Raw genomic sequence first — 27732 nt, 5'->3', positions numbered from 1 at the left:
CCCCCGTGCAAGTCGGGTACTAACGAGCCGTTGGGGGAAGCCCCGGCGACTAGGTCGCGCGGTGCCACAGCATTGAATTCCGACTAGATGTAAGTGCCGAAAGAGGGCCACGCTTGAGTAAAAATTGTCCACGTATAAGTGGTACCCCTTGTGGAGTAAGGGTGACACCAAGTCCCAAACAATCTTGCCACTGCTCCCCAGGTAGTCAGGACATCCGACCGGCTCCAGTTTTGAGTCTTTTCCCTCAAAGACCCTAAAACGATATGTATAGCCTGTGGCCCTTTCACAGAGCGACCCCATACCAGGCGCGCTTGCTGGGGATGTACTGTTTTATGCCAAGGCGCCCGGTAAAATGTACTAGGGACTCGTCTATGCAGATGTTTTGATTAGGGGTATACGCATCTGCAAATCTGGATGACAAATAGTCTATGAGGGGTCGAATTTTATGGAGCCGGTCATAAGCAGGGTGGCCTCTTGGATGACAGGTGCTATTGTCCGTAAAATGCATAAAGCACATGATGGCCTCAAAACGTGCCCTAGACATTGCAGCAGAGAACATGGGCATGAAATGTATTGGGTCTTTAGACCAATATGACTGCAATACTTTTTTTTTTAGTTAGACCCATGCTGAGGAGAAGGCCCAAAAAAAAATTAAACTCGGAAACGGTGACTGGTTTCCACCGGAAAGGCTGGGCATAGTAGCTTTCCGGATTGGCGGTAATAAACTGTGTGGCGTAGCGGTTGGTTTCTGCCACAACTAGGTCATAGAGATCCGCGGTGAAGAACAGCTAAAAAAACTGAAGGGCCGATCCTAAATGAGCCGTCTCCACGCAAACTCCAGACTGGGCGGTGAAAGGGGGCAATACGGGTGCGGCGGAATCAGGGGATTGCCAATTAGGATTTGCCAGCACCTCTGGGAGACTAAGGGTTCTACGGGCCTGTGAACGCGATGGCTGCGACGGAGGAGTTATTGCACGTGCCACCGTACCAGCTGGAACTGCCCTTCTGGTGCTCGCCACTTCACCAGGGAATACGGCAGTGCTGTTAGAAGGTCCAGGCTGTGCTGCGCTGCTGGTGTATGCCGCACCATAAACAAGATCAGCGCTAGCACCACTCTGCTGCAAATGAGGATCATCATGCAGGGTAGGCAGAACTCTTACATGGGATCGGGTACGTCTGGCCGTAGCAGGGACCTCTACCTCGTCATCCTCACTAGCCGTTAGAGTGCCACTGCTGTCTACAGGTTCATATTCTGAACCATTGGATTCAGCGGATGAGGCGTCCCCATCGCTTTCATCCATCACGGCCAGAATCCTGTAGGCCTCTTCAGCGGAATACCCCTTGTTTGACATTTTGGGTTCACTAAATTTAGGGGGTATTCCTCTGAGACTACCCGGAAAAAAGAGCAAACCTACCTAGTAAAAAGGAGTGCTTGCGAAGTAAAGCTGCGATCGCTAATAAAGATCCAAAAAGCTCAAAAGTGATCTTTATAGCGGCGCAGCGATTTTACGGTGTTTTTGCAGTGATCAGAAAAAAAAAATTCTGCCACTGCGTGGCGGGGCGGACTGAACACAAGTGTGCGCACAAGATCAGGCCTGATCGGGCGAACACTGCGTTTTTTGTAGAACCTAAGGTGACCCCAATGTACTTATATAGACCTGATTGCGATCAGTATTGATCACTTACAGATACTATATAGTACTAGTGCTGATTAGCGACAGCGATGGAGCTAATCAGCGACTAATCGGTGACTGCTGTGCGGTGGGCGCTAAACTACCTAGCAAGTAGCTAACTACCTGGCAGGGATGAGGGACCCTTACAGGCGGGGTGATCAATGACAGGGGGGTGGACAAGGGGGTGATAAAGGTGATCAGGGAGTCTAATATGGGTGATCAGGTGCTAAATAAGGGGTTAATAAATGACAGGGTAATATCTAATGTGTAGTGTGGTGTTTGGTGCTACTTACTGAGCTGCCTGTGTCCTCTGGTGGTCGATCCAAGTGAAAGGGACCACCAGAGGACCAGGCAGCAGTTATATCAGACGCTATTTTCAAAATAGCGTCTGACATAACCATTTCATTGGACGATTAAAAAATCTACAGCCTGCCAGCCAATGATCGCGGCCGGCAGGCTGCAGATGAACTTGTGAACTGCGCGATCCTGTGAACGCGCGCTCCTGTGAGCGCGCGTTCACAGGAAATCTTGGCTCACGCGAGATGACGCCGATCGGCGTTAGCGTAGCCTGGGAGTGCCGCAGAGATGATGCCTTTCGGCGTTAGAGTAGCGGTAAGTGGTTAAAAATGAAAAAAATAATAATTATATATAGATATACATACACACACACACACATATATACATACATACATACATACACACACACACGTTTTTCCGGATGACACCAGAGAAGACGGATCTGGTGTTTCAATGCATTTGTTAGACGGATCCGGATCAGTCTACAAATGCTATCCGTTTGCACGCGGATTTCCGGATCCAGCAGGTGTAAAAGTATTGGCAAGGCAATATGTATTGAGAAGGCAATATGTTGTGTATATCGTACAATGTTTATGCCTTTATTTCTTTGTTATAGCAGCAATATCAACTTATTCCCTAAAGTGACATTATTTATGGTATATGGCTATTTTTTCTCATGGTAAGCTAGCAAAAAAAAAAAAAAAAAATCCACCATTCATCGCTAATTTCTCACCAAGGATCCCTGGAACACAATTACTAATGTCAGTGCACCTAGATTTTGGCATAAATTGCTCCAAAAAGTGCGCAGTTTGGCACATCTAGGTTAACAGAAAGCTTTTGGGCTTAGTCCAAAGGCAGGTCACTCCATGGGTCCCATTTTCCCAAATAAGTAAATAGAAACAACCTCTCCATACACAGCAGTAGACAAATGGAGAGCATCTATCGGAATTTTATCACATATCCATAGAAAAGACAGAGATTAAATACCCTTTTAAATGATAGTCAGTCTTGCAGGATTACTCTGTTGTTGCTACATGGGAATGCACCCTTATTAACAGAATGACCAACATTCACAGGCTTAGAGAGAACATTGATTGGAAGAGGAGGGAATTAAGGGCAATTCTACCTTACTGCTGCTATGGCTGGACATTACAACTATACAAACAGATAAGGCTTTGTATTCAGCTCCCTTGTCATTCTCTGATCTCTTGGGGAGGGCTGTACTCCCCAAGCAGCGCACAACAGGGAAGGGCGATCTGCCATCTGCTCAGTGTATAAATGAAAGCAACATGTGGTAAGAGGCCCCCTTTGTGCTGCAGGAGATTAACCCTTTAGGGAGCGGGCTATGGTTACTGACACTTTTGGGGGGCTATTGTTACTGGCTAGTGAGGGCAGCGGGATTAGCCTCAGGGTGAGGGCAGTGGCGGCCATCTTAACTGAATAGGGAAATTGCAGTTTTATGCAGACTGGTTGCTAAGGGCTGAATCTTATTAAATATGGGGTAAGTCAGTCTAATAGTAACATGATATTCCAGAATCAGTTATTAGTAACTACATATATGAAAATTAAAATTAGGGTCTAAATGTGAGAGTTATCCTTTAATGATCAGACATGTCAGTACTGTAATGCAGACTTCAATAAATCATGGCCGCCACTGCCCTCACCCTGAGGTTAATCCCCCTGCCCTCACTAGCCAGTAACAATAGCCCCCCAAAAGTGTCAGTAACCATACCCCTTCCCCTAAAGGGTTAATCTCCTGCAGCACAAATGGGTCCTCTTACCGCATGTTGCTTTTATTTATACACTGAGCAGATGGCAGATCTCCCTTCCCTGGTCTGCACTGCTTCAACTCTGCATTCTCCAAGTCTGCTGAGTGAGGGAGCGTCTGCCAAGTGCAGGGACAGGGAGAAGTGCACACGGCCCAGGCTCTGTTATCAGCTGCTGGGGAGGACCTGGCTTTAATCATTTACTTACAGTCCCTGGCTGTCTATAATCTGACCTTGCACGCTGCATGCTTCTGCGTCCTCCGTCCTTCAACAGATAGACGGACCCTGCCTAGCAACCTTATTTTAAGCGCTACAGGACCGGCAGCCCTGTAATTCCTCCTGGGCGCGTCCTCTCGCGAGACGCGAGATTTCAGTCAAAGTTAGAGTTGTATTTCGTCACCAGCCTGCCAGCCAATGATCGTGGCTGGCAGGCTGGCGATTTTTAAAAAATCAAATCAGAAGCCAGTTACCACTTTATATTTGTAAATATAAGGTGTTAAATGGCTTCTCTGCTGGTCCTTTTGGTCGGTTGGTCTCAGCAGAGGAGCAGGCATCACAGTGAGTAGCACCAAACACTACACCTTAGCCCCAGATCACCCCCCAGCACCCCAATTAACCCCTTGATCACCCCTTCTTGCCCCTGTCAATCACCTAGTGAAAGGGAAAAAAGTGTTCAGTGTAAACTGTCACTTTTTTTTACACTGGTATTGACCGATAGTTCTAGGATAGTTTAGGCCCCTTGGTTAGGTAGTTTAGTGATCGTTTAGCGCCCAGCCCACCGCACTCACTGATTAGCATATCGCTAATCAGCATTTGTACTTTTATAGTTCACTTTTTACAGTTCAACCACGCCCGTTCACCCACACCGCCGCAGTGAAAAAAAAAAATATATATTTTTTTTTTATCACTGCACAATCACTTTACAAGCGCTGCGGCGATAAAATCTGTTTTGATATTTTTTTATCAATCGCAGCGGCCTCCGGTACTTCGCTAGCCTCCCATTTGTAAGACAGGCTTGCTTTTTTTTTTCTTGGGTAGTCTCAGGGAATACCCCCTAAATTTAATTGACCAAATGGCAAACAAGGGGTATTCTTCTGAAGAGGCCTACAGGCTTCTGACCCAGTCGGATGAGGAATGGGAACCCTCATCTGACGAATCTGGCGGGTCAGAATATGAACCTGTAGAAAGCAGTGGCAGTCTGACACAAAGTTCGGACGAGGAGGTTGAGGTCCCTGATAGCACCAGGCGTACCCGGCCCCATGTTGCTAGACCACAGTTTGCGCAGGATTCGCTTCAAAGGCAGCAGAGTGGGGCTGCCGCTGTCGGATTACGTGGTGAGGCATACACCAGCAGCGCGGCCCATCCTGGACCTAGTACCAGCACTGCCGTACAACATGGTGAAGTGGTGAGCACCAGAAGGGCAGTTGAAGCTGGTACGGTGGCACGTGCAATAGTTACCCCGTCGCAGCCACCGCACAGACAGGCCCGTAGACCCCCTAGAGTCCCTGAGGTGCTGGCAAACCCTGATTGGCAGTCCCCAACTTCAGCCGCACCATTAGTTCCCCCTTTCACCTCCCAGTCTGGAGTTCGGGTTGAGACAGCTCAGATCGGTTCGGCCCTGGGATTTTTTGAGCTGTTCTTGACTGCGGAGCTCTTGGACTTAGTTGTGGCTGAAACAAATCGGTATGCCACTCAATTTATATCCGCCAACCCGGGAAGCTATTATGCCCAGTCTTTCCGGGGCAAAAAGCATGAATTGCGGTCATATTGGTCCACAAACCCAATTTATCACATGCCCATGTTCTCTGCTGCCATATCCAGAACACGATTTGAGACCATCCTGCGTTTCCTGCACTTTAGGGACAATAGCACCTCTCGTCCCACAGGCCACCCAGCTTTTGACCGGCTCCACAAAATTTGGCCCCTCATAGACCACTTCAACCAGAAATTTGCAGATTTGTATACCCCTGAGCAAAACATCTGCGTAGACGAGTCCCTTATACATTTTACCGGGCGCCTTGGCTTCAAACAATACATCCCAAGCAAGCGCGCCCGGTATGGGGTCAAATTGTATAAGCTCTGTGAAAGGGCCACCGGCTATACCCACAAATTTCGGATCTATGAGGGTAAAGATCAGACCCTGGAGCCAGTCGGTTGCCCTGACTACCTGGGGAGCAGTGGGAAGACAGTCTGGGACTTGGCGTCACCCTTATTTGGCAAGGGGTACCATCTTTATGTGGACAATTTTTACACAAGTGTGCCCCTCTTCAGGCATTTGTTCCTAGAACAGATTGGCTGCTGTGGCACCGCGTGACCTAGTCGCCGGGGCTTCGCCCAACGGCTCGTTACCACCAGTCTTGCAAGGGGGGAGAGGGCTGCCTTGTGTAACCAAGAACTGCTGAAAAGGAGAGACAAGCGTGACGTTTACATGCTCTCCTCCATTCACGCAGACACGACAATCCAAATTGAACGAGCAACCACTGTCATTGAAAAGCCCCTCTGTGTCCACGACTATAATTCGCTCATGGGAGGGGTGGACTTTAATGACCAGATGTTGGCTCCTCATCTCCTTTCCCGCAGGACCAGACGCTGGTATAAGAAGGTGTCTGTATATGTAATTCAATTGGCTGCATATAATAATTTTGTTCTCTACAGTAAGGCTGGGAGAACAGGATCCTTCCTCAAATTTCAGGAAGAGATCATTGAGAACCTCCTGTATCCAGGAGGTTCCGTGGCCCCATCCACCAGTGTAGTGAGCCGTCTACACGAGCGACATTTCCCCAGTGTCATTGCTGGTACCTCAAACTGACCGCCACCCCGAAAAAAATGTTCTGTCTGTAGCAGGAGTGGAATAAGGCATGACACCCGCTATTTCTGTCCTGACTGCCCTGACCACCCTGCCCTATGCTTAGGGGAGTGTTTCCGGAAGTACCACACACAGGTACACTTAGCATAGGGATTGCATCTCACAGGACAGGCACACAGGGCTATTAGGGCCCATTGACACACAGCTGCTGCAAACCTCTCCTTTCACCTGGGACAAAGTGCATAATGCACTTCGCCACATCTTTGGGCGATTTGTGCTTTGCACATTTGTCCCATGGGGAAGGAGAGGTTTGTCCTATAAAAGGTAAAAAATAAAATAAAAATAAAATCACCAGTAAACAAAAAAGTTAACGTTCAGTTCAAAAAGTTAAATAAAGTTTATATGTTCTGTTCAAAGGTTATTATAAAGTTAATAAAATTTATTGCGTTGCGGCCTGGTATTTTTCTTTTTTTTTTTACCTTCCAGGTGGACCAACCGATCAACTAGCTGCAACACTGATGCATTCTGACAGAAGCATTGCGCTGCTGTCAGATCACACAAAAGTCTGTGTATGCGGCGCTGAAAGACGAGATTTCTCCTGTGCAGTAAAAGATAAGTTTGCCGAGGTATATGAGCTGAGTCGGCGGCGAAGTTCATATGCTTTGGCAAAAAAATCCCGGCAATGATTTATTCATCCACATCGATTGATGTGAATGGAGAAATTGGGTTTGCCAGGGCATACGAGGTAAGTGGGTATGGATGTTGGGCAGAGCTCCTATGTCTTGGCAGACGCCTTTCCCCTCCTTTTTTGGGGGGCAGAGATTTTTTCATCCACACTGATCGATGTGAATGAAGAAATCTGTGCCGTTCATTTTTTCTTTCAGCCCAGATGCTGAACGGAAAAAAAATCTCTCATTACCTGTATGCTCAATATAAGGAGAATAGCAGAAACTCCTAATGCTGTCCATACATGTAATGATTGTGGAGACCCTCAAATGCCAGGGCAGTACAAACACCCCACAAGTGACACCATTTTGGAAAGAAGACACCCCAAGGTATTCGCTGAGGGGCATATTGAGTCCATGAAAGATTGAAATTTTGTCCCAAGTTAGCGGAAAGTGAGACTTTGTGAGAAAAAATAAAAAATAAAACAATTGCCGCTAACTTATGCAACAAAAAAAATAAAATATTCTATGAACTCGCCAAGCCCCTCATTGAATACCTTGGGGTGTCTTCTTTCCAAAATGGGGTCACATGTGGGGTATTTATACTGCCCTGGCTTTTTAGGGGCCCTAAAGCGTGAGAAGAAGTCTGGGATCCAAATGTCAAAAAATGCCCTCCTAAAAGGAATTTGGGCACCTAAAAACTTCCATGAACTCACTATGCCCATCACGAAATACCTTGGGGTATCTTCTTTCCAAAATGGGGTCACTTGTGGGGTAGTTATACTGCCCTGGCATTTTAGGGGCCCAAATGCGTGCAAAGTAGTTTGAAATCAAAATCTGTAAAAAATGGCCTGTGAAATCCAAAAGGTGCTCTTTGGAATGTGGGCCCCTTTGCCCATCTAGGCTGCAAAAAAGTGTCACACATGTGGTATCGACGTACTCAGGAGAAGTTGGGGAATGTGTTTTTGGGTGTCATTTTACATATACCCATGCTGGGTGAGATAAATATCGTGGTCAAATGCCAACTTTGTATTAAAAAAAAAAAAAAAAAAAAAAAAAGGGAAAAGTTGTCTTTTGCCAAGATATTTATCTCACGCAGCATGGGTATATGTAAAATGACACCCTAAAACACATTCCCCAACTTCTCCTGAGTATGGCGATACCACATGTGTGACACTTTTTTGCAGCCTAGGTGGGCAAAGGGGCCCACATTCCAAAGAGCACCTTTTGGATTTCACAGGCCATTTTTTACAGATTTTGATTTCAAACTACTTTGCACGCATTTGGGCCCCTAAAATGCCAGGGCAGTATAACTACCCCACAAGTGACCCCATTTTGGAAGGAAGACACCCCAAGGTATTTCATGATGGGCATAGTGAGTTAATGGAAGTTTTTATTTTTTGTCACAAGTTAGTGGAATATGAGACTTTGTAAGGAAAAAAAATAAATAAATTCATCATTTTCCGCTAACTTGTGACAAAAAATAAAAAGTTCTATGATCTCACTATGCCCATCAGCGAATACCTTAGGGTGTCTACTTTCCAAAATGGGGTCATTTGTGTTTTTTTTCTACTGTCTGGGCATTGTAGAACCTCAGGAAACATGACAGGTGCTCAGAAAGTTAGAGCTGCTATAAAAAGCAGAAATTCACATTTTCGTACCATAGTTTGTAAACACTATAACTTTTACCCAAACCATTTTTTTTTTACCCAAACATTTTATTTTTTTATCAAAGACATGTAGAACAATAAATTCAGTGAAAAATTGATATATGGATGTCGTTTTTTTTTTTTTTTTTTTTTTTTATTTTACAACTGAAAGTGAACATTTTCATTTTTGTGCAAAAATTTCGTTAAATTTTGATTAATAACAAAAAAAGTCAGCAGCAATGAAATACCACCAAATGAAAGCTCTATTCGTGAAAAGAAAAGGAGGTAAAATTCATTTGGGTGGTAAGTTGCATGACCAAGCAATAAACCGTGAAAGTAGTGTAGTGCAGAAGTGTAAAAAGTGGTCTGGTCATTAAGGGGGTTTAAGCTAGGGGAGCTGAGGTGGTTAAGCACAAGTAAAAGTAGGCAGAACAGGGAACAAAACTGTGGAATTAAGGGGTAATTGAGTACACAGTGAAAAGTTAAAATAGGGCCACCAAGGAGATATTAAATCACCACAATCCAATACTCAAAAAATAAAAATAAAAAATACAACAGTTATACTTTAACTGCTTGCTGACTGCTAACAGACTTTAAACGTTTGGGTGGTTAGCAGACAACTCTGCAAGGATGTTCCTGAATGTCTTGAAGTGTTAGCATCTGAACGCTAATCATGCAGTTGTGGGAGCGGGAAGCCTGCCATCCGTGACACTAATCTCCCCATAAAGAAGGCAGGGTTCTCCAGCACTGTATTTACAGATCAGGAGGCAGTACTGCTGCGTCCTGCTCCAGTCACAGTGATCACTGGGGGCTGGGTGTTTGCTGAAAAAGCTACAGTTTTTATTGATACCAATTTGGGATAAAAGGGAACTTTTGATTGTTTCCTATTAATTCTGGAATTTTGGGGAATTTAGGGGACCTAAAAATTACAATCCTTTTTATTTACAGCGTTCACCAGGTGACGCAATGATATCAATTATGTTTATAGATCTATACGGTATTTATTTTTAATACTTTTTAAAATATTTGTAAGATTTTTATTTTATTTTTTACCTTTTAGTCCCCTTAAGAGAACTAAACCAGCAATCTTTTAAATACCTTGTATGATACACTGTAATATGCTGTTTTACAGTTCATAATCATTTTGACAGGTAGGATGCCATAGCAGCTGGACATGGCAGACCTGGAGCATTTCAGATAGCCCTCGGCTGCCATGTCAACTACTCAGTAACCTGCGACTGCCTTTTCGGGGTGCCAATTGGAGGACATAAGAAGCTTGCTCACTGTGTCTAACTGCTCAGATGATGGGGTCATTATTGATCGCAGGATCTGAGGGGTTAAACTTCTGGGATCTCCGTTTCTGGCAGTGGGAGCAAGGTGCCAGCTGTATAATAAAGTTGGCAGTAACAAGCAATGGCATGCGCACTGAACAGGACATACTATTATGGCATAATGCATGAGCTACCAGCACGTCACTGAGTGGGAAGGGTTTACAAGAAAATCTGAAGATCATTTGTTATTTTCCACAAACTTAACATTAAAGCGGCTGTTTACTGTTTCTTATCAGCAAACTGAGAGCCATGTTCTATCACTATGACACAAGAATTATCTGTATCTGAATGAACTGACATCCAGGTAAGGCTGGGTTCACATTATGTTAAATAGACGACTGACAGGTACCATACAGTAGCAATCCAATAAAAATATATACGGTATATATATATGAAAATCCAGCGGGAGCACCACCAGGAATCGGGTGCAATATCCACAGAGGCAATGCCCCAACAATACGGTTCAAAGAAAGTAGGACTGCACTCCAAGTAAAAGTGAAAATTCAGTGGAGCTTTATTCACCCATAACTTCGGCAACTTTGCGACGTTTCGGCTCACAAGAGCCTTCTTCTTGTGAGCCGAAACGTCGCAAAGTTGCCGAAGTTATGGGTGAATAAAGCTCCACTGAATTTTCACTTTTACTTGGAGTGCAGTCCTACTACTTTCTTTGAAATATATATATATATATATATATATATATATATATATATATATATATATATATATATATATATGAGATTTCGCAGCACCAATTCACAATAAAGGCCACGGGTGCCATGTCCCAGGGTATAACTTCTTACCCAAAAAATGTAGAAGGAAACAGACAGCACTTCCAATAGAAAATCGCGATTTGAAGGGTTTCTACCACATTGTTTTGACAAATTTAGCTGTCAGACACAAGCGATCGCTAGTGTCTGCTCTACCAAACAATGCTATTATAATAGCTTTTTGTGTTTCCATTAAAAAAATGAACTTTTAGTGATATGCTAATGAGCCTCCAGGTGCTATGGGGGGCGTCTTTTCAGCACCTAGAGGCTCAGTCTACCTTCACAAAATGCCGCCCAGCGCGTCCCTCCAGCCCGCCCATCTCCTCTGGAATGCGATCCTACCTCTGAGTCAGTGGACAAATCCTCACGCCTGCGCTGAGCGCGTCTGTCTTCTGCTCAGGCGCAGTGAATGTCTGACCGCTGCCTGCACAGACATCTCGGTCATTGGCACAGTGGAGATGTCTGTGCAGGGAGCGGTCAGACATCCACTGCGCCTGCGCCGATGACCGAGATGTCTGTGCAGGCAGCGGTCAGACATTCACTGCGCCTGCGCCGAAGACAGACGCGCATGGCGCAGGCGCGAGAATTCGTCCGCTGACTCAGATGTAGGATCACATTCCAGAGGAGATGGGCGGGCTGGAGGGACGCGCTGGGTGGCATTTTGTGAAGGTAGACCGAGCCTCTAGATGCTGAAAAGACGCCCCCATAGCACCTAGAGGCTCATTAGCATATCAATAAAAGTTTGTTTTTTATGGAAACGGCTGCACAAAAAGCTATTATAATAGCATTGTTTGGTAGAGCAGACACTAGCGGATCGCTAGTGTATGACAGCTAAATTTGCCAAAACGATGTGGTAGAAACCCTTTAAAATCGACCTAAGTGGGACAGTGAGGCAACGTTTCGGCTCGGACACAGAAATGTTGCCTCACTGTCCCACTTGGGTCGATTAAATCACGATTTTCTATTGTAAATATATATATATATATATATATATATATATAATATATATATATATATACATACACACACACATATACACACACACACATTATATATATATATATATATATATATATATATATATTATAATTTTTTTTTTTGTGCTGGACTGCAGGATGGAAAAGCTTAGTGTATTCAGGGCTGTGGAGTCGGTAGATAAATGCTCTGACTCCTCAGTTTTTGGTACTTCCAACTCATCTGTATTTAATATGCTAATATCTTTTTTTTTTATTCCTTGAAGGAAAGAAAGGCAACATTCATGTCATTACCACAGAACTACTGGCTAGGAAGCTGCTGCCTTCTCCTTTGTGTGCTGATCTTCTGCTGAAGATAGGGTAGTGGGAGAATCCAGGAAGGGGCAGGGGAAGGGGAATTTATTGTAAAACATGATTTCCCTAGTAGAATCCCATAGTCATGTTTAAAGTTTAAGCTAACAATCTGAGTTTACAAGTTTGTATAGCCTTAGCTGAATGACAGCAGTTTTTCAAATGGTTAACAGCTTCAGTCTTGAACTATTGACCCTCCATTCCCTTCACTTATACAAGTGTCTCTAGTCCTGCAAAACACATATTTACTTAATCAGTTATCAGTGAGAGGCTAGGTTAACCATGGGCTTTGCGTTCCCTGTAACAGCGGAACACAACACAATGGAAAGTATTGCCGCTCCTTAACTGTGCGTTGCGTGCCATATAGTGAAGCATATGAAAAGCATGCTTCTTCGTGGTCACTTAACGTGTTTGTTTTGCGGTAACGTGACACACTGCATGCATTGGCCTTTATTCTTACAGTAGAGAAGTACCGTATTTTTCACAAAAGTGGGGGAAAAATAGCAGTGCTTCTTATGGGGCGAATGCTGCGACCGTCCGTTTAATAGGCTGAGAGGGAGCAGGGGCCAGGGGCTGACATCCGTTTCTGTAATGGCAGCGGGGCCCGGTGCAGTCACTGTATTCTACTAAGATAAAATGCTATATATGTGTCATCCACAGATGCCCCCATAACAGTGCCATCCACACATGCGTCTTATGGGCAGGTGCGTCTTATAGGGCGAAAAATACAGTAATCAATTATAACTTTTTGTGAATTGGGACATTTAAACTTGCTTTTTTTAATTCCAATTTAAATCTAGTAGGAGTCGGAGTATTTTTTGCCGACTCTAGGTACCCAAAATTGCCTCCGACTCCACAGCCCTGAGTGTATTACACTTTTGTATCCTTTTCTTATAGGTTAAACGTAGGGCATAAAACGTGACGCACATGATAAGATTACGAATGGAAAGTCCCAAACTGTTTAACAGAGCAGAACCGTAGAGCATAGACCCCTTCCCCATTGTTACGCCTGAAAATATTATACATTTATACAAAATCAGCGGTAATGTGTTTAGAGGGTCGTGACAAACCTAAGAAATGCCAAAAACTTTCAATTGCCATTTAAATCTAAAATCATATTTCACTCATCTGAAAGTCTCCCAGCAAAAGATCATTTCTACTTTATTTACTTTTTAAGAGAATATTTAAAAGTGAATTGAGTGTTTTTTCACTGTTCACATGCAAGTTTAAAGTGAACGTTGCATCAGAAAATGACCTATTGCGTAAAGGACGTCTATCCCAGGAGAATATGGTTCTCAGCCAGACCCTCAGTCCTAGGGCCACACAAATATACCTACTGTAATAACTGGATACAGTATATACTGATATTATGGGAGGGCAGTGTGTGGGGGGGGGGGGGGTTACCTGCACTTCTTACCTTAGGTACTAATGAAGTAGTACTACACAGTTAAAATTTTAAATGGCCCTTTACACGGGTTGCGAATTGCACAGATTGACGCTAACGAGCGTTCAAAGTAACGCTTATTAGCAATAATCAGGTGGTGTAAACGTACCACCAATCGTTTGGGCACACGCAAAAGTGATCGCTTACCGGCAGCAGATCGTGCTGTGCAAAAGTGATCTCCTGCTGGCAAACAACGAGTCAGTACAGGGACGAGCGATTATATTAGCGATTGCTCCTCCCCATACTCTGGAGGAGATCACTGCATGTAAATGTGGCAGTCTCCTCCGCTAGCGATAAACAGATCGTCGGGAAGGAACACTTACTGTAATATCGTCCCATGTAAAGGGACATTTAGATCGAAGAGAGATTCCCTTTAATAGACATTGAGTAATATATTTCTTCCGGTAAGAGAAAACAATCAGTAAATTATTGGTGGAGCCGAAACACTTACATCTCGCTGGGGGTGTCCACGATGCCATCCCCTGTCTCCTCCACGGTGATACATTTCTTCTGAATCAAGCCAATGTGCCCATCACAAAAAATAAGGCTTGCACATCATTCAGACTAAACAATAAAAAACAAAACAAAATGAAAAAACAGCAGCTTTAAAAGGGTTTCCCAACAAATTACATATATGGCACAAATAAGTAAATTGATTTTAAACTAATTGGATTTGTTAAGAATTTCACAAAAATTCACTCGCCAAATGAATCCGAAGATTTTTGAAGAATTGTGCAAAACTGAAGCTCAGCGCCACTTTACTGTGAATATTGGCAGGGAAAACTAAGAGGAAGGAATAAGATGGATGATCACATGACATTGGAAAAAAAGTGTGTGTGGGGGAAGGGGGCAAGGTGTGATTGTCTTATAGGCTGACAGCTTGGATCAGGCAATCTGTGGCAGTGGGCAGGCAGCTTCTTATGCTGAGAAAAGAATTGTCATTCTGTCTTAAGCTTCTGAAATGAAAGGGAGTTTTATGGCAGGGTCTGACAAAAAGCCACTAATGTAGTGTGATGGGCACGCTATAGGGTTAGAATGTAATCAGATTTTAGGGAATTTGATCAGGAAAAGCTTTCGGAGAGTGAGGAGCTGGTTACACTGTTTAATACTGCTGCTGACAACTACTTCTGCATTATAGAATCCATTACAAATCCCCTTCTGTATATAAACTAAATACATTTTTATACCCATGTTACAGAACGCATAGTCTAAAGACATTTTACCGCAAACACAGAATTCTTATATCGCTGTTAGCGCATGCATTAATGCAAAAGACCACGCAGTTCATTTTACCACAAACATTGCATTGTTACCAACGTAAATACCAAATTTTTCAGACCAACAAATCAGACCCCTAATCCTCAGACACCTAAGCTCCACCAACCTCAGATCAGACCCCCCCAACCTCTACCAGCCTCAGATCAGACCCCCCAGCCTCCATCAGCCTCAGATCAGACCCCCCCCAGCCTCCATCAGCCTCAGATCAGACCCCCCCCAGCCTCCATCAGCCTCAGATCAGACCCCCCCCAGCCTCCATCAGCCTCAGATCAGACCCCAGCCTCAATCAGCCTCAGATCAGACCCCCCAGCCTCAATCAGCCTCAGATCAGACCCCCCAGCCTCCATTAGCCTCAGATCAGACCCCCCAGCCTCCATTAGCCTCAGATCAGACCCCCCAGCCTCCATTAGCCTCAGATCAGACCCCCCAGCCTCCATTAGCCTCAGATCAGACCCCCCAGCCTCCATTAGCCTCAGATCAGACCCCCCAGCCTCCATTAGCCTCAGATCAGACCCCCCAGCCTCCATTAGCCTCAGATCAGACCCCCCAGCCTCCATTAGCCTCAGATCAGACCCCCCAGCCTCCATTAGCCTCAGATCAGACCCCCCAGCCTCCATTAGCCTCAGATCAGACCCCCCAGCCTCCATTAGCCTCAGATCAGACCCAAACAATCAGCCTCCGATCAGACCCCATCAGTCTCAGATTGCAACCCCCAGTCCCACTCAGACCAGACGTTGCAAAAAATAAATAAAACAAACTTACCTTACTTGCTCTGGACAGCGACACAGATCCAGAACACACCACTCCATTGCGTCTTCCGTGTCCCACTGTGTATTGTGACCTGACGCGCCTACGTGCACTACATCCTGCCGCTATGCCTGGTCAGGACACCACAGCAAGACCTGGAAGAAGACCAGGAAAGGAGAGTACAGCCAGCGCAGCACTGCCCTCAACCCCCCGTGCCTCCCGCATACTAATAACTGCTTTCATAATGGAAGAAGTCATTAGCATTCGGACTATAAGACACACTGCCACTTTACCCCCTCCATTATATTTTTTTTGGAAGGGGGGGGGGGTGAGTCTTACAGTCCGAAAAATGTTTGGAGAATGGGAGGAAAATTTTATTGCACAACAGGATGATGAGGATGTCATCTGAGTCTGACAAAGTGCCTTGGAGCTAGAGGGGTCACAGCATTCCTTCTTTCAATCCCAAAGAAGCCTTTCAGTTGCATCCTCTCTGCGTTTTTATTATTATTTTTCTATAAGAAGAGGTAAGAAAACCTCACATGCTATGGAAGATGCTCAAGAGAGTCTTCCTGTTGACGTGTGTGAAAAGAGCCAGCATTTGCACTGCCATATGGATAAGGTTCAAGCAGAGGCAGGGGACTCCATGCATAGCTGTGTTGGTGGTGGTAGAAGTGGTACTTGTAGCCACGGTGGAGGCTGTAGGACTACTAGTATGTGGCAAATATAGAGCAAGGAATTGAGAAGGGGACCAAAAAGCCCACCAGGGCAAATCACAGTCAGTCAGATAAAATAGTCAGGAAGGGTGAGAAATATGATTATGATTGTGTGTTGGACAGGACCTGGGTGCTGAGAAGGAGACATCCATAGAGAAGGGTTGTGACTGTGGTGTAAGTTTGAGCACATCGATTCGTTCAAATACTTACATTTTAATGCTGCATCCGTACAGCATTAAAGTATATTGGCTCCATGGTTCAGTTCACCCGAACTCGGACATGCTTTATTCATATCTGCATGTTTATGAACAATTTAAAATAGTAATCCGAAGTGGGCTTTGGTACTGGCTGGTACCTCTGTACCAGAGCCCACTTGACTCCTATTTTAAAATATTTATTTTTAAATGAATACAGTAGGGATTAACTGAAGTCTCACGCAATTTCAAAGTCATATGTGGATCAATTAGGAGAAACTGGATCACCGACAGACGTCTTAAGAAAAAGAAAGAAAGGAAAGGGAGGAAAATAATAAAAAGAGAGGGAAGGGAGAGGAGGAAAGGGTAGTTAACAGCAAACTTCGCTCTCACGCACGGGATAAGAGTGCTCTACATTCTGCGGAGTCGTGAAATGCCATCCAATGACTCCAAGTTTTAGTGAACCCCTTCTCAGTGTGTCTCAATGACGAGGTAAGATCTTCCATTCTTATGGTCTCCTGGATTTTGTTGATCCACATAGTTACAGGGGGACAGATGGTTGCCTCCATAAACATGGGATGCAAGCTCTTGCTGCATTTACCAGGTGCCTTACCACAGATCTTTTATAGGTAGAGAGAGGAATCTCGCACTGATGGAGCAGGAAGAAAGCAGGCGCCTTAGGGAGGGTATATGAGGTGAATTTAGATGTAATCAACCATACAGAGTCCCAGAATGTGTGTAGGATAGTGCCTCTCGCGGAGCCACACCGCCAGCATAAATTGAGTTAAGTCTAGTAGGGACCCTATACCAATGGGACATGAGTTTGAATCCAGCTTCTTGAACGATGCTGGCAATAGACGTTTTGTGAATACATGTATACAATCTAAATCTTTGTTCCGGGGAAAGCGTGATACCAAGATCAGCTTCCCACTAAGTGATATAGTTGGGAGGAGGTTGGTCAGGAGGAGTGAGTAGCAAGTTGTACGTCTTGTCACATCAGATTGGTCACAAAGAGACTCAAATTCTGTCTTGTCACGTACATATGTCGCTGCCGGAGGACGTGTGGCCATGAAATACTTAAGTTGTCGAAACTGCCAGGGGTTGCTGGTAGGGATATCAATCATATCCGAGATCTGTTAGGGGGTGAGCCACAAATTCGAGGCGATCAGATGATGGGCCCTGAATTTGTTGCAATTCAACAGATCACGAAAGGGTCCACGTTCCATCCCAGGGGGAAATTGGGGGTTACCCAGGAGAGGGAACATAGAGGGGGACGGGGAGATGTTGGGGCGATTTTGAATGGTAGAAAAGACTTTCAGGGAAGGGCCTATGGTCAGGTGTAAACGAGCCTCCAATGGGATGTGGGCGGCCAACCATGGAGTAGCAGGCAATGGAGTAGATAGAAAGGACTGTTCCACCGAGACCCATTGTTTATAGGCCTTGTGACGACACCAATCTACAATTCTAAGGAGATGCGATGCTCTGTGGAAGGAAGAGAAGTCCGGCAGCCCTAGTCCTCCCTCCAGTTTAGGGTGGAAAAGTATCGACCTGGCTATCCTGGACAATTTGCCGGCCCAAATAAAAGGAGTCAACATTTTCAGGAGATCGTGGGAAAAAAAAAAAAGAAGTCTAGGAATATGTACCGGAAGGGCTTGAAAGAAGAAGAGGATTTTTGGCAATATGTTCATTTTGAAAATAGAGATCCTACCAAACCATGAGAACGTGTTTTTATGCCACCTGTCTAAGTCTGATTTTATGGTTCGGAGAAGAGGCGGGTAGTTAACCTGGTATAGGTCAGAGAGTGTAGGAGTCAAATATCCCAAGATACTTATAAGACGAGCGCGCCCATTTAAAGGGGAAGCTCTCTGATATTGACGTGACCGCGGAAGGCGGGAGAGTGATATTTAAGGCTTCTGATCGGATTTCTGATAGTTAATTTTAAAATTTGAAAGGTGGGCATACACTTTAATCTCCTGCAACAGGTTTGGGAGGGTAACCCTCAGGTTGGTGAGAAAGAATAGTAAATCATCAGCGTAGGCTGCGACTTTGTGCGAGGACCCGTGGATCTGTAACCCTGAAATATTCCCCCTTATGCGGCATAAAAGCGGTTCCAGACAGACCACAAATATTAGAGGGGATAGGGGACAGCCCTGTCTCGTTCCATTGCGGATGGATAGAGGCGAGGAAAATTGGCCATTCACTTTGACTACTGCCGCTGGGTTGGGGTAAAGATTAGTAATTCGTGACATCATCTTCTCACCCAATCCTGTGTGTCGTAGGGTCTCAAACATGAACTTCCAATTGACCCTATCAAATGCCTTTTCGGCGTCAGTTGATAGGAATAATGCCAGGATCTTAGAGGTAACGGCTTGGTAAATCATGTTAATTGCTCTTGTTGTGTTATCACGGGCTTCTCTCAGGGGTAAGAACCCAGTTTGGTCTAAGTGGATTAGTTTTTGGAGATGTGGTAGGAAGCGCGTGGCAAGTATTTTAGAGAACAATTTTAAGTCCACGTTAATCAGCGAGATGGGACGGTAGCTTTGGCATTGCGAAGGGTCTTTTCCTTTCTTGGGGACGACCGTGATGTGTGCTCTAAGGGTATCATTGGGGAGAGTACGGGTCATATCAAATGAGTTAAAGGCAGCTAAAAAAAAAAATTTTTTTTTTAGAGTAGATAAAATGTCCCCGAATTGCTTATAGTAGGGTAGCGCAAGTCCATCTGAACCAGGAGCCTTCCCTGTTTGGGAGTCTTTAATAGCAGCCTGTAACTCCGATAATATGGGCGTCTCCAATACTGAAACCGCCTTTGGGGGGAGAGACGGTAGGCCCGCGGATTCGAGGTAAGTCCTCATTGAGGGCATAGATTCACAGACAGTGGACTGTTGGGAGTCCTCCAAGTTATATAGTGTGTGGTAGTAGGATCTAAACGCTTCTGTTATTTCCTGCGGAAGAGAGGCCTTTGAACCGGAGAGAGGGTTGACACGTGTGGAACATAAGAGCGTAGCCTAGTTTTCCATAAAGCACGAGCGAGAGTTCTGCCTGGTTTATTCCCATGTTCATAGTAGTGTCTACGGCATTTGGTTAAGGTCGCCATTCGCTTTTGAGAGGCAAAGTGAGCGAACCTGATCTCGAAGCTGGGCGAGTTCTGCTCCCAGCTGCAAGTCCAGGGTCTGTTTGTGTTGTTGTTCTAACACGTGAATGCGCATTAGAAGGGTAGTTATCTTTGCTGCTCGCTCTTTTTTTTCCAACTGGGACCCTAACTTTATAAAAGGTGCCTCGAATAAAGCATTTATGAGCTTCCCAGATAGTAAGGGGATCACTCTCTGGAGCTACATTATTCACAAAGTACTCAGTCAGGTCTTTCCGGATTTCAGAAGTGACCTGCAGGTCTTGTAGGAGTGAGTCATTAACTGCCAGTGCCGGGCCCTGGTTTGGTGGGTCGGGAAAGAAAGAGATATAGAGATTAGGGCATGGTCAGAGAAAGCTATTGGATCAATCTCTGCCCTGGTAAGGAGGTCTAGTCTAGCATGGTTCAGGAGGAAGTAATCTAACCTGGAGTAGGAGTTGTGTGGGTGGGAAAAGAACATATAGTCCCGGGATGTTGGGTATAAGATGCGCCAGGTGTCTGCGAGTTGTTGGGAGAAGAGGAGTTCCTTGAGCTTGGATGTGATTGAGTAGGGAAAAGAAACCTGGCCCTTGGATGAATCCAAGCAAGTGTCTAGGACAATGTTAAAGTCACCTCCAAGAATCAGGAGGCCCTCTGTGAAGTCCTCCAAGGCCCTAAGGGTCTTGGTCAGGAAACCAACCTGTCCTGTGTTAGGGGCATAAACAGACGCCAAGGTAACAAGAGTACCTGCTAGCTTCCCTTTTACAAACAGGTACCTGCCTGTCCCATCATTGCGAGAATCAATCAGGTCCCAAGAGATTGCGTTGGAGAGAAGAATAGAGACTCCTTTCGTCTTGGTAGCAGGGTTAGTACTGTGGTAGGCATGAGGAAAACGCCTGTCAGAGAGCTTCGGAGTGGAAGAGCAGCGGAAGTGTGTTTCCTGGATAAACACCACTTGAGCTCGTTTTTTTTCCAGAGGAGGCGCAGGAGGGATGATCTCTTATCAGGCAAGTTCAAACCCTGAACATTAAGGGAGACCAACAAAACGTCAGACATACTGTAACAGTAAGAGTAAAAAAAATAAGTGCGTAGAGAGTACCTTTGTGAGAGAGAAGTGTGACGTCAATAGGGGAGAGGGGGAAAGGGACAAGAGTAGGAAGAGGGCGGGAAGGAGAGAAAAAGGGGGGGGGGGGGGAGAGATTCTAGCTATAAGCAGGAAAAAAACCTGCAAAACTAAAAGTAACTGTGAGTAGCCTGTTCAGAACGGTCCAAAGGAAAGGACTCACAGTGCCCTAGTAGGGGAGGTAGAACAGATGGCGTCTAGAAGAGAAGATGAAACCTAACACAGGGAGAATGCCCAGTGACCTAAAAGGTGAAGCTGAACAATTTTGCATCCAGAAGACCCCTTCCCTGCTTCTTAAATTGCTTCCAGCAGAGGTCTAACCATTCTCCGCATAGATAGGGTTAGGCGGGACACATGCGGCAGGATAGTAATCGGAGTGTCTTCAAAGAAAAGTTCCTTCTTTTCACAGGCTTTGCGTAAAATACGCTCTTTCACTGTATAAAAATGGACTCGGCAGATGACATCACGCAGACTTTCCATGTCGCGATTTCTGGGTCCTGCGAACTCTGTCTAGCTCCATCTTGGTCAGAGGTTGATTATCGAGGACCGAATTGAATATGTCGACCACGGTGGAGTGGAACTGATCACTAGGGACAGACTCCGGAATGTTACGGAGCTTAAGATTATTCCGACGGCCTCTATTTTCCACGTCGTCAAGGTGTAAAGAGAAGTTCTGCATTTGAGAGGCATGTGCAGAAAGGGACGCAGAATGAAAATGGACCGCAGAGGCTGTGGCTGCGTAGTGGTGTTCTAGCGATGACAGACGGTCGCCTAGCTATTGAACCTCATCACGAACTGTCTGAAGCCCAAGGGCCTGTTTGGTCTCAATGCGGGCCACTTGTGCCTCTAAAAATCAGATTTTGTAGGTAAGGCCCTTACCATTTCCCAAAGTTCTGCCAATGTGCGATCGATGGTAGATGGGGGTGGGGGAGCCCCTGAGATTCCTCAGGTTGCTGTGCCAGCGAAGAGAAGATGGCAGGCATGCCTTGACTGGGAGATTGGGTGTCAGGGGTGGAGATTATGTGACCCTGAGTAGGAGCAGGGTTCAGCAGGGCCTGAGGCATCTCCCCAAACGAACCCCTAGAGGGGCTAGCAGTAAAAGTGAGGCTATGTGCATTATCCCTCCCGGGAGTTTGCTGTGACCCACTTGTATGGCGACCTGCTGGGTGAGGCGAGGAGGCGCGGATTTGTAGGCCGATATCTTTAGTAGGCCCCGATCTCGCCTGAGTGGCGGTACATGTGAGCTCCGGCTGGCATGGAGCTGTGCGGCATAGCGGGGGACCCGGTCGGGTGTCCATCTCATTTAAGGAGGCCGGAGCTGAGTGGTAAGGATGTGGATCACTTAGGTCCTGCTCTTGTGAAAGAGGTATCCCCGATGCCGGCGCTGGAAGAAATGGCCGGGCCGCGGGCCGCAGTGAGGAGGAAGCGGCGGCCATTGTAGGCAACTCCAATCTTCCTTGCGGGGTGGATCAGAGAAAACGGCCGATGGAGTGTTCAGGAGGGACCACGGATTGGCTTCTCGATAGTCTCCCTTTCGTCATGGCCAGAAAGAAGTGAGTAGGAAGGTGGTCTCTGACAGTTTTCCTGAAGCAGGTCACGGAGCTCTCCTAACATGCGTCTTCACCTCGCCATGCCGAAGCCACTATTTATTTCACGATTGGTGAATATCTGCTGCCTGCTAAAGAGGACCTGTGGCGAATATCTGCTGCTTGTTAAAGAGGATCTGTAGTTTTCATTTATATTCAGGAGCTGAGGAGACCAGAGGCCTGCCTGCCCTGAGGCCAGCGGTGAATCATCATCAAGAAAATAAAACGGCCATTCACTGCACTGGAGATCTCAGCCTGAAGCATTTTACACTCTGTTAGGCCCCATGCACACGGCCGTGTTTCACAGCCGTGTGCGGGCCGTGGAACCGCGGCCTGGATCCCTCCTGAGAGCAGGAGCGCACGGCGTCACTGGTTGCTATGACGCCGTGCGCTCCCTGCTGCCGGCCGCTATACAGCAATACACTGGTATGATCTATACCAGTGTATTACTGTACTGTGCCGGCAGCAGGGAGCGCACGGCGTCATAGCAACCAGTGACGCCGTGCGCTCCAGCTCACAGGAGGGATCCAGGCCGCGGTTCCACGGCCCGCACACGGCTGTGAAACACGGCCGTGTGCATGGGGCCTTAGTGTGTACTTTTAATGGGACTTAAATCCTGAGCTCAGGTCCCTACCTGCAATCAGGGGAGGACAAGTTTTGACACCGCTGCAGCAAGTAAAGCTTTATTGCGACAGCAAATGGATCCATATCCCGGTTCTGGAGTTCCAAATAGCCACGTGGAAGTTTAAGGGAGTCTAGCTGAGGTGGGGGAGTGGGCATTATCGGCATTTAGGGAAGGGATAGTGTGGGATTTTTCTGTATTTGGCCTCTGTGAGCCACAGTGACCCTCAGACGAGATCCCAGGTACACAGACCCCAAATTTAGTGTTGATTCTTAGTGGCTTCAGTTCGCTGTGTTTGGTTAGGAGATCCTGCCATATTTAGTGGCATTTAGGCAAAGTATGAATATTTAAAAGGTACAGTACCTAAATTAGGGAATTCCCGGCTGGGGTCCCACTGTGGACAATCTTGGGTTGCTAATAACCCAGAGAGCGTGTATCACCATTTCAGTACACCAGAACATACCGCACTCCGTGTGGTCCGGCTGGATCACGGTGTACATTATATTGTATATAGTTTTCTCTACTAAAGTCAGTAAAATTATTTTGGTTCACACAGCTCACTGTCCATGCATTCATTCTTGTGTGGATCACCTCTTACACCCGTGTGATAAAAACTGAACACGATCGCAGATAAAACTGAATGAACTTGTTTGCGAAATCATACATTTTTCACTGAACGCATTCAGACCTATTCCGCACACGCTCATCTGCAAGGGGCCTTGAACTATGGCACAATTTTGTTTCCACCCATCCCCCCCCCCCCCCTTCCAATTTTATTTTTTTCCCCATTTACCTAAATGGAAAAATAAAGTTATGGTTCCGGGAAGGCAGGGAGTAAAAAACAAAAAAGCAAAAACAGTCCAAATAAAATGATTTGCCGTGCTGCGCCATTCATTCTCAATGTTACTGCCAGACACAGTCGAGTACAGGCTTTAGTCCTATAGAGAATGAATGGTTTAGCAGGGTGCATGGACTTCCGCCTCTCCATGAAGAAAAGGTGCAGACCCCCAATAAGTAGAGTTGAGCGGACACCTGGATGTTCGGGTTCGAGAAGTTCGGCCGAACTTCCCGAAAATGTTCGGGTTCGGGATCCGAACCCGATCCGAACTTCGTCCCGAACCCGAACCCCATTGAAGTCAATGGGGACCCGAACTTTTCGGCACTAAAAAGGCTGTAAAACAGCCCAGGAAAGGGCTAGAGGGCTGCAAAAGGCAGCAACATGTAGGTAAATCCCCTGCAAACAAATGTGGATAGGGAAATGAATTAAAATAAAAATCTAATAAATAAAAATTAACCAAAATCAATTGGAGAAAGGTCCCATAGCAGAGAATCTGGCTTCACGTCACCCACCACTGGAACAGTCCATTCTCAGATATTTAGGCCCCGGCACCCAGGCAGAGGAGAGAGGTCCCGTAACAGAGAATCTGGCTTCATGTCAGCAGAGAATCAGTCTGCATGTCATAGCAGAGAATCAGGCTTCACGTCACCCAACATTGGAACAGTCCATTGGCATATATTTAGGCCCCGGCACCCAGAGGAGAGGTTCATTCAACTTTGGATAGCCTCGCAATATAATGGTAAAATGAAAATAAAAATAGGATTGAATGAGGAAGTGCCCTGGAGTACAATAATATATGGTTAAGGGGAGGTAGTTAATGTCTAATCTGGACAAGGGACGGACAGATCCTGTGGGATCCATGCCTGGTTCATTTTTATGAACGTCAGCTTGTCCACATTGGCTGTAGACAGGCGGCTGCGTTTGTCTGTAATGACCCCCCCTGCCGTGCTGAATACACGTTCAGACAAAACGCTGGCCGCCGGGCAGGCCAGCACCTCCAAGGCATAAAAGGCTAGCTCTGGCCACGTGGACAATTTAGAGACCCAGAAGTTGAATGGGGCCGAACCATCAGTCACTACGTGGAGGGGTGTGCACACGTACTGTTCCACCATGTTAGTGAAATGTTGCCTCCTGCTAACACGTTGCGTATCAGGTGGTGGTGCAGTTAGCTGTGGCGTGTTGACAAAACTTTTCCACATCTCTGCCATGCTAACCCTGCCCTCAGAGGAGCTGGCCGTGACACAGCTGCCTTGGCGACCTCTTGCTCCTCCTCTGCCTTGGCCTTGGGCTTCCACTTGTTCCCCTGTGACATTTGGGAATGCTCTAAGTAGCGTGTCTACCAACGTGCGCTTGTACTCGCGCATCTTCCTATCACGCTCCAGTGCAGGAAGTAAGGTGGGCACATTGTCTTTGTAGCGTGGATCCAGCAGGGTGGCAACCCAGTAGTCCGCACACGTTAAAATGTGGGCAACTCTGCTGTCGTTGCGCAGGCACTGCAGCATGTAGTCGCTCATGTGTGCCAGGCTGCCCAGGGGTAAGGACAAGCTGTCCACTGTGGGAGGCGTATCGTCATCGTCCTGCCTTTCCCCCCAGCCACGCACCAGTGATGGGCCCGAGCTGCGTTGGGTGCCACCCCGCTGTGACCATGCTTCATCCTCATCCTCCTCCTCATCATCATCCTCGTCCTCCTCGTCCTCCAGTAGTGGGCCCTGGCTGGCCACATTTGTACCTGGCCTCTGCTGTTGCAAAAAACCTCCCTCTGAGTCACTTCGAAGAGACTGGCCTGAAAGTGCTAAAAATGACCCCTCTTCCTCCTCCTCCTCCTGGGCCACCTCCTCTTCCATCATCGCCCTAAGTGTTTTCTCAAGGAGACATAGAAGTGGTATTGTAACGCTGATAACGGCGTCATCACCACTGGCCATGTTGGTGGAGTACTCGAAACAGCGCAACAGGACACACAGGTCTCGCATGGAGGCCCAGTCATTGGTGGTGAAGTGGTGCTGTTCCGCAGTGCGACTGACCCGTGCGTGCTGCAGCTGAAACTCCACTATGGCCTGCTGCTGCTCGCACAGTCTGTCCAGCATGTGTAAGGTGGAGTTCCACCTGGTGGGCACGTCGCATATGAGGCGGTGAGCGGGAAGGCCGAAGTTACGCTGTATCGCAGACAGGCGAGCAGCGGCAGGATGCGAACGCCGGAAGCGCGAACAGACGGCCCGCACTTTATGCAGCAGCTCTGACATGTCGGGGTAGTTGTGAATGAACTTCTGCACCACCAAATTCAGCACATGCGCCAGGCAAGGGATGTGCGTCAAACCGGCTAGTCCCAGAGCTGCAACGAGATTTCGCCCATTATCGCACACCACCAGGCCGGGCTTGAGGCTCACCGGCAGCAACCACTCGTCGGTCTGTTGTTCTATACCCCGCCACAACTCCTGTGCGGTGTGGGGCCTGTCCCCCAAACATATGAGTTTCAGAATGGCCTGCTGACGTTTACCCCGGGCTGTGCTGAAGTTGGTGGTGAAGGTGTGTGGCTGACTGGATGAGCAGGTGGAAGAAGAGGAGGAGGAAGCCGAGAAGGAGGAGGTGGCAACAGGAGGCAAAGAATGTTGCCCTGCGATCCTTGGCGGCGGAAGGACGTGCGCCAAACAGCTCTCCGCCTGGGGCCCAGCTGCCACTACATTTACCCAGTGTGCAGTTAGGGAGATATAGCGTCCCTGGCCGTGCTTACTGGTCCACGTATCTGTGGTTAGGTGGACCTTGCCACAGATGGCGTTGCGCAGTGCACACTTGATTTTATTGGATACTTGTGCAGGGAAGGCACGGCTCTCTTGGAGAAGTAGTGGCGGCTGGGAACAACATACTGTGGGACAGCAAGCGACATGAGCTGTTTGAAGCTGTCTGTGTCCACCAGCCTAAATGACAGCATTTCATAGGCCAGTAGTTTAGAAATGCTGGCATTCAGGGCCAGGGATCGAGGGTGGCTAGGTGGGAATTTACGCTTTCTCTCAAATGTTTGTGAGATGGAGAGCTGAACGCTGCCGTGCGACATGGTTGAGACGCTTGGTGACGGAGGTGGTGGTGGTGTTGGTGGTACATCCCGTTTGCTGGGCGGCAGGCGCCAACGTTCCTCTAGAGGCGGAGGAAGAGGCCGAGGCGGCAGCAGCAGCAGAAGAGGTAGCAGGGGGAGCCTGAGCGACTTCCTTGTTTTTAAGGTGTTTACTCCACTGCAGTTCATGCTTTGCATGCAGGTGCCTGGTCATGCAGGTTGTGCTAAGGTTCAGAACGTTAATGCCTCGCTTCAGGCTCTGATGGCACAGCGTGCAAACCACTCGGGTCTTGTCGTCAGCACATTGTTTGAAGAAATGCCATGCCAGGGAACTCCTTGAAGCTGCCTTTGGGGTGCTGGGTCCAAGATGGTGGCGGTCAGTAGCAGGCGGAGTCTCTTGGTGGCGGGTGCTCTGCTTTTGCCCACTGCTCCCTCTTTTGCTACGCTGTTAGCTCGGTCTCACCACTGCCTCTTCCTCCGAACTGTGAAAGTCAGTGGCACGACCTTCATTCCATGTGGGGTCTAGGACCTCATCGTCCCCTGCATCGTCTTCCACCCAGTCTTGATCCCTGACCTCCTGTTCAGTCTGCACACTGCAAAAAGACGCAGCAGTTGGCACCTGTGTTTCGTCATCATCAGAGACATGCTGAGGTGGTATTCCCATGTCCTCATCATCAGGAAACATAAGTGGTTGTGCGTCAGTGCAGTCTATGTCTTCCACCGCTGGGGAAGGGCTAGGTGGATGCCCTTGGGAAA

At 46.9% G+C, this 27732-nt stretch overlaps 1 protein-coding gene across 4 annotated transcripts in view; it reads right to left on the bottom strand.

Moving 5' to 3' along the window:
• The window catches only part of LOC122933350 (periphilin-1-like), an 86518-nt gene that overhangs the window by 24031 nt on the left and 34755 nt on the right, over positions 1–27732 (bottom strand). For all 4 annotated transcript variants that reach the window (XM_044288299.1, XM_044288301.1, XM_044288300.1 and 1 more), the window contains exon 3: positions 14175–14287. In XM_044288299.1, coding sequence (XP_044144234.1) covers positions 14175–14228 — 54 coding nt within the window. In that variant the 5' untranslated portion in view covers positions 14229–14287. The remainder of the gene's footprint in view (positions 1–14174; positions 14288–27732) is intronic.

Source organism: Bufo gargarizans, chromosome 3 (genome assembly GCF_014858855.1).
Source record: "Bufo gargarizans isolate SCDJY-AF-19 chromosome 3, ASM1485885v1, whole genome shotgun sequence".
Taxonomy (NCBI): domain Eukaryota; kingdom Metazoa; phylum Chordata; class Amphibia; order Anura; family Bufonidae; genus Bufo; species Bufo gargarizans.
This window is presented reverse-complemented; position numbering and strand designations above follow the sequence as displayed.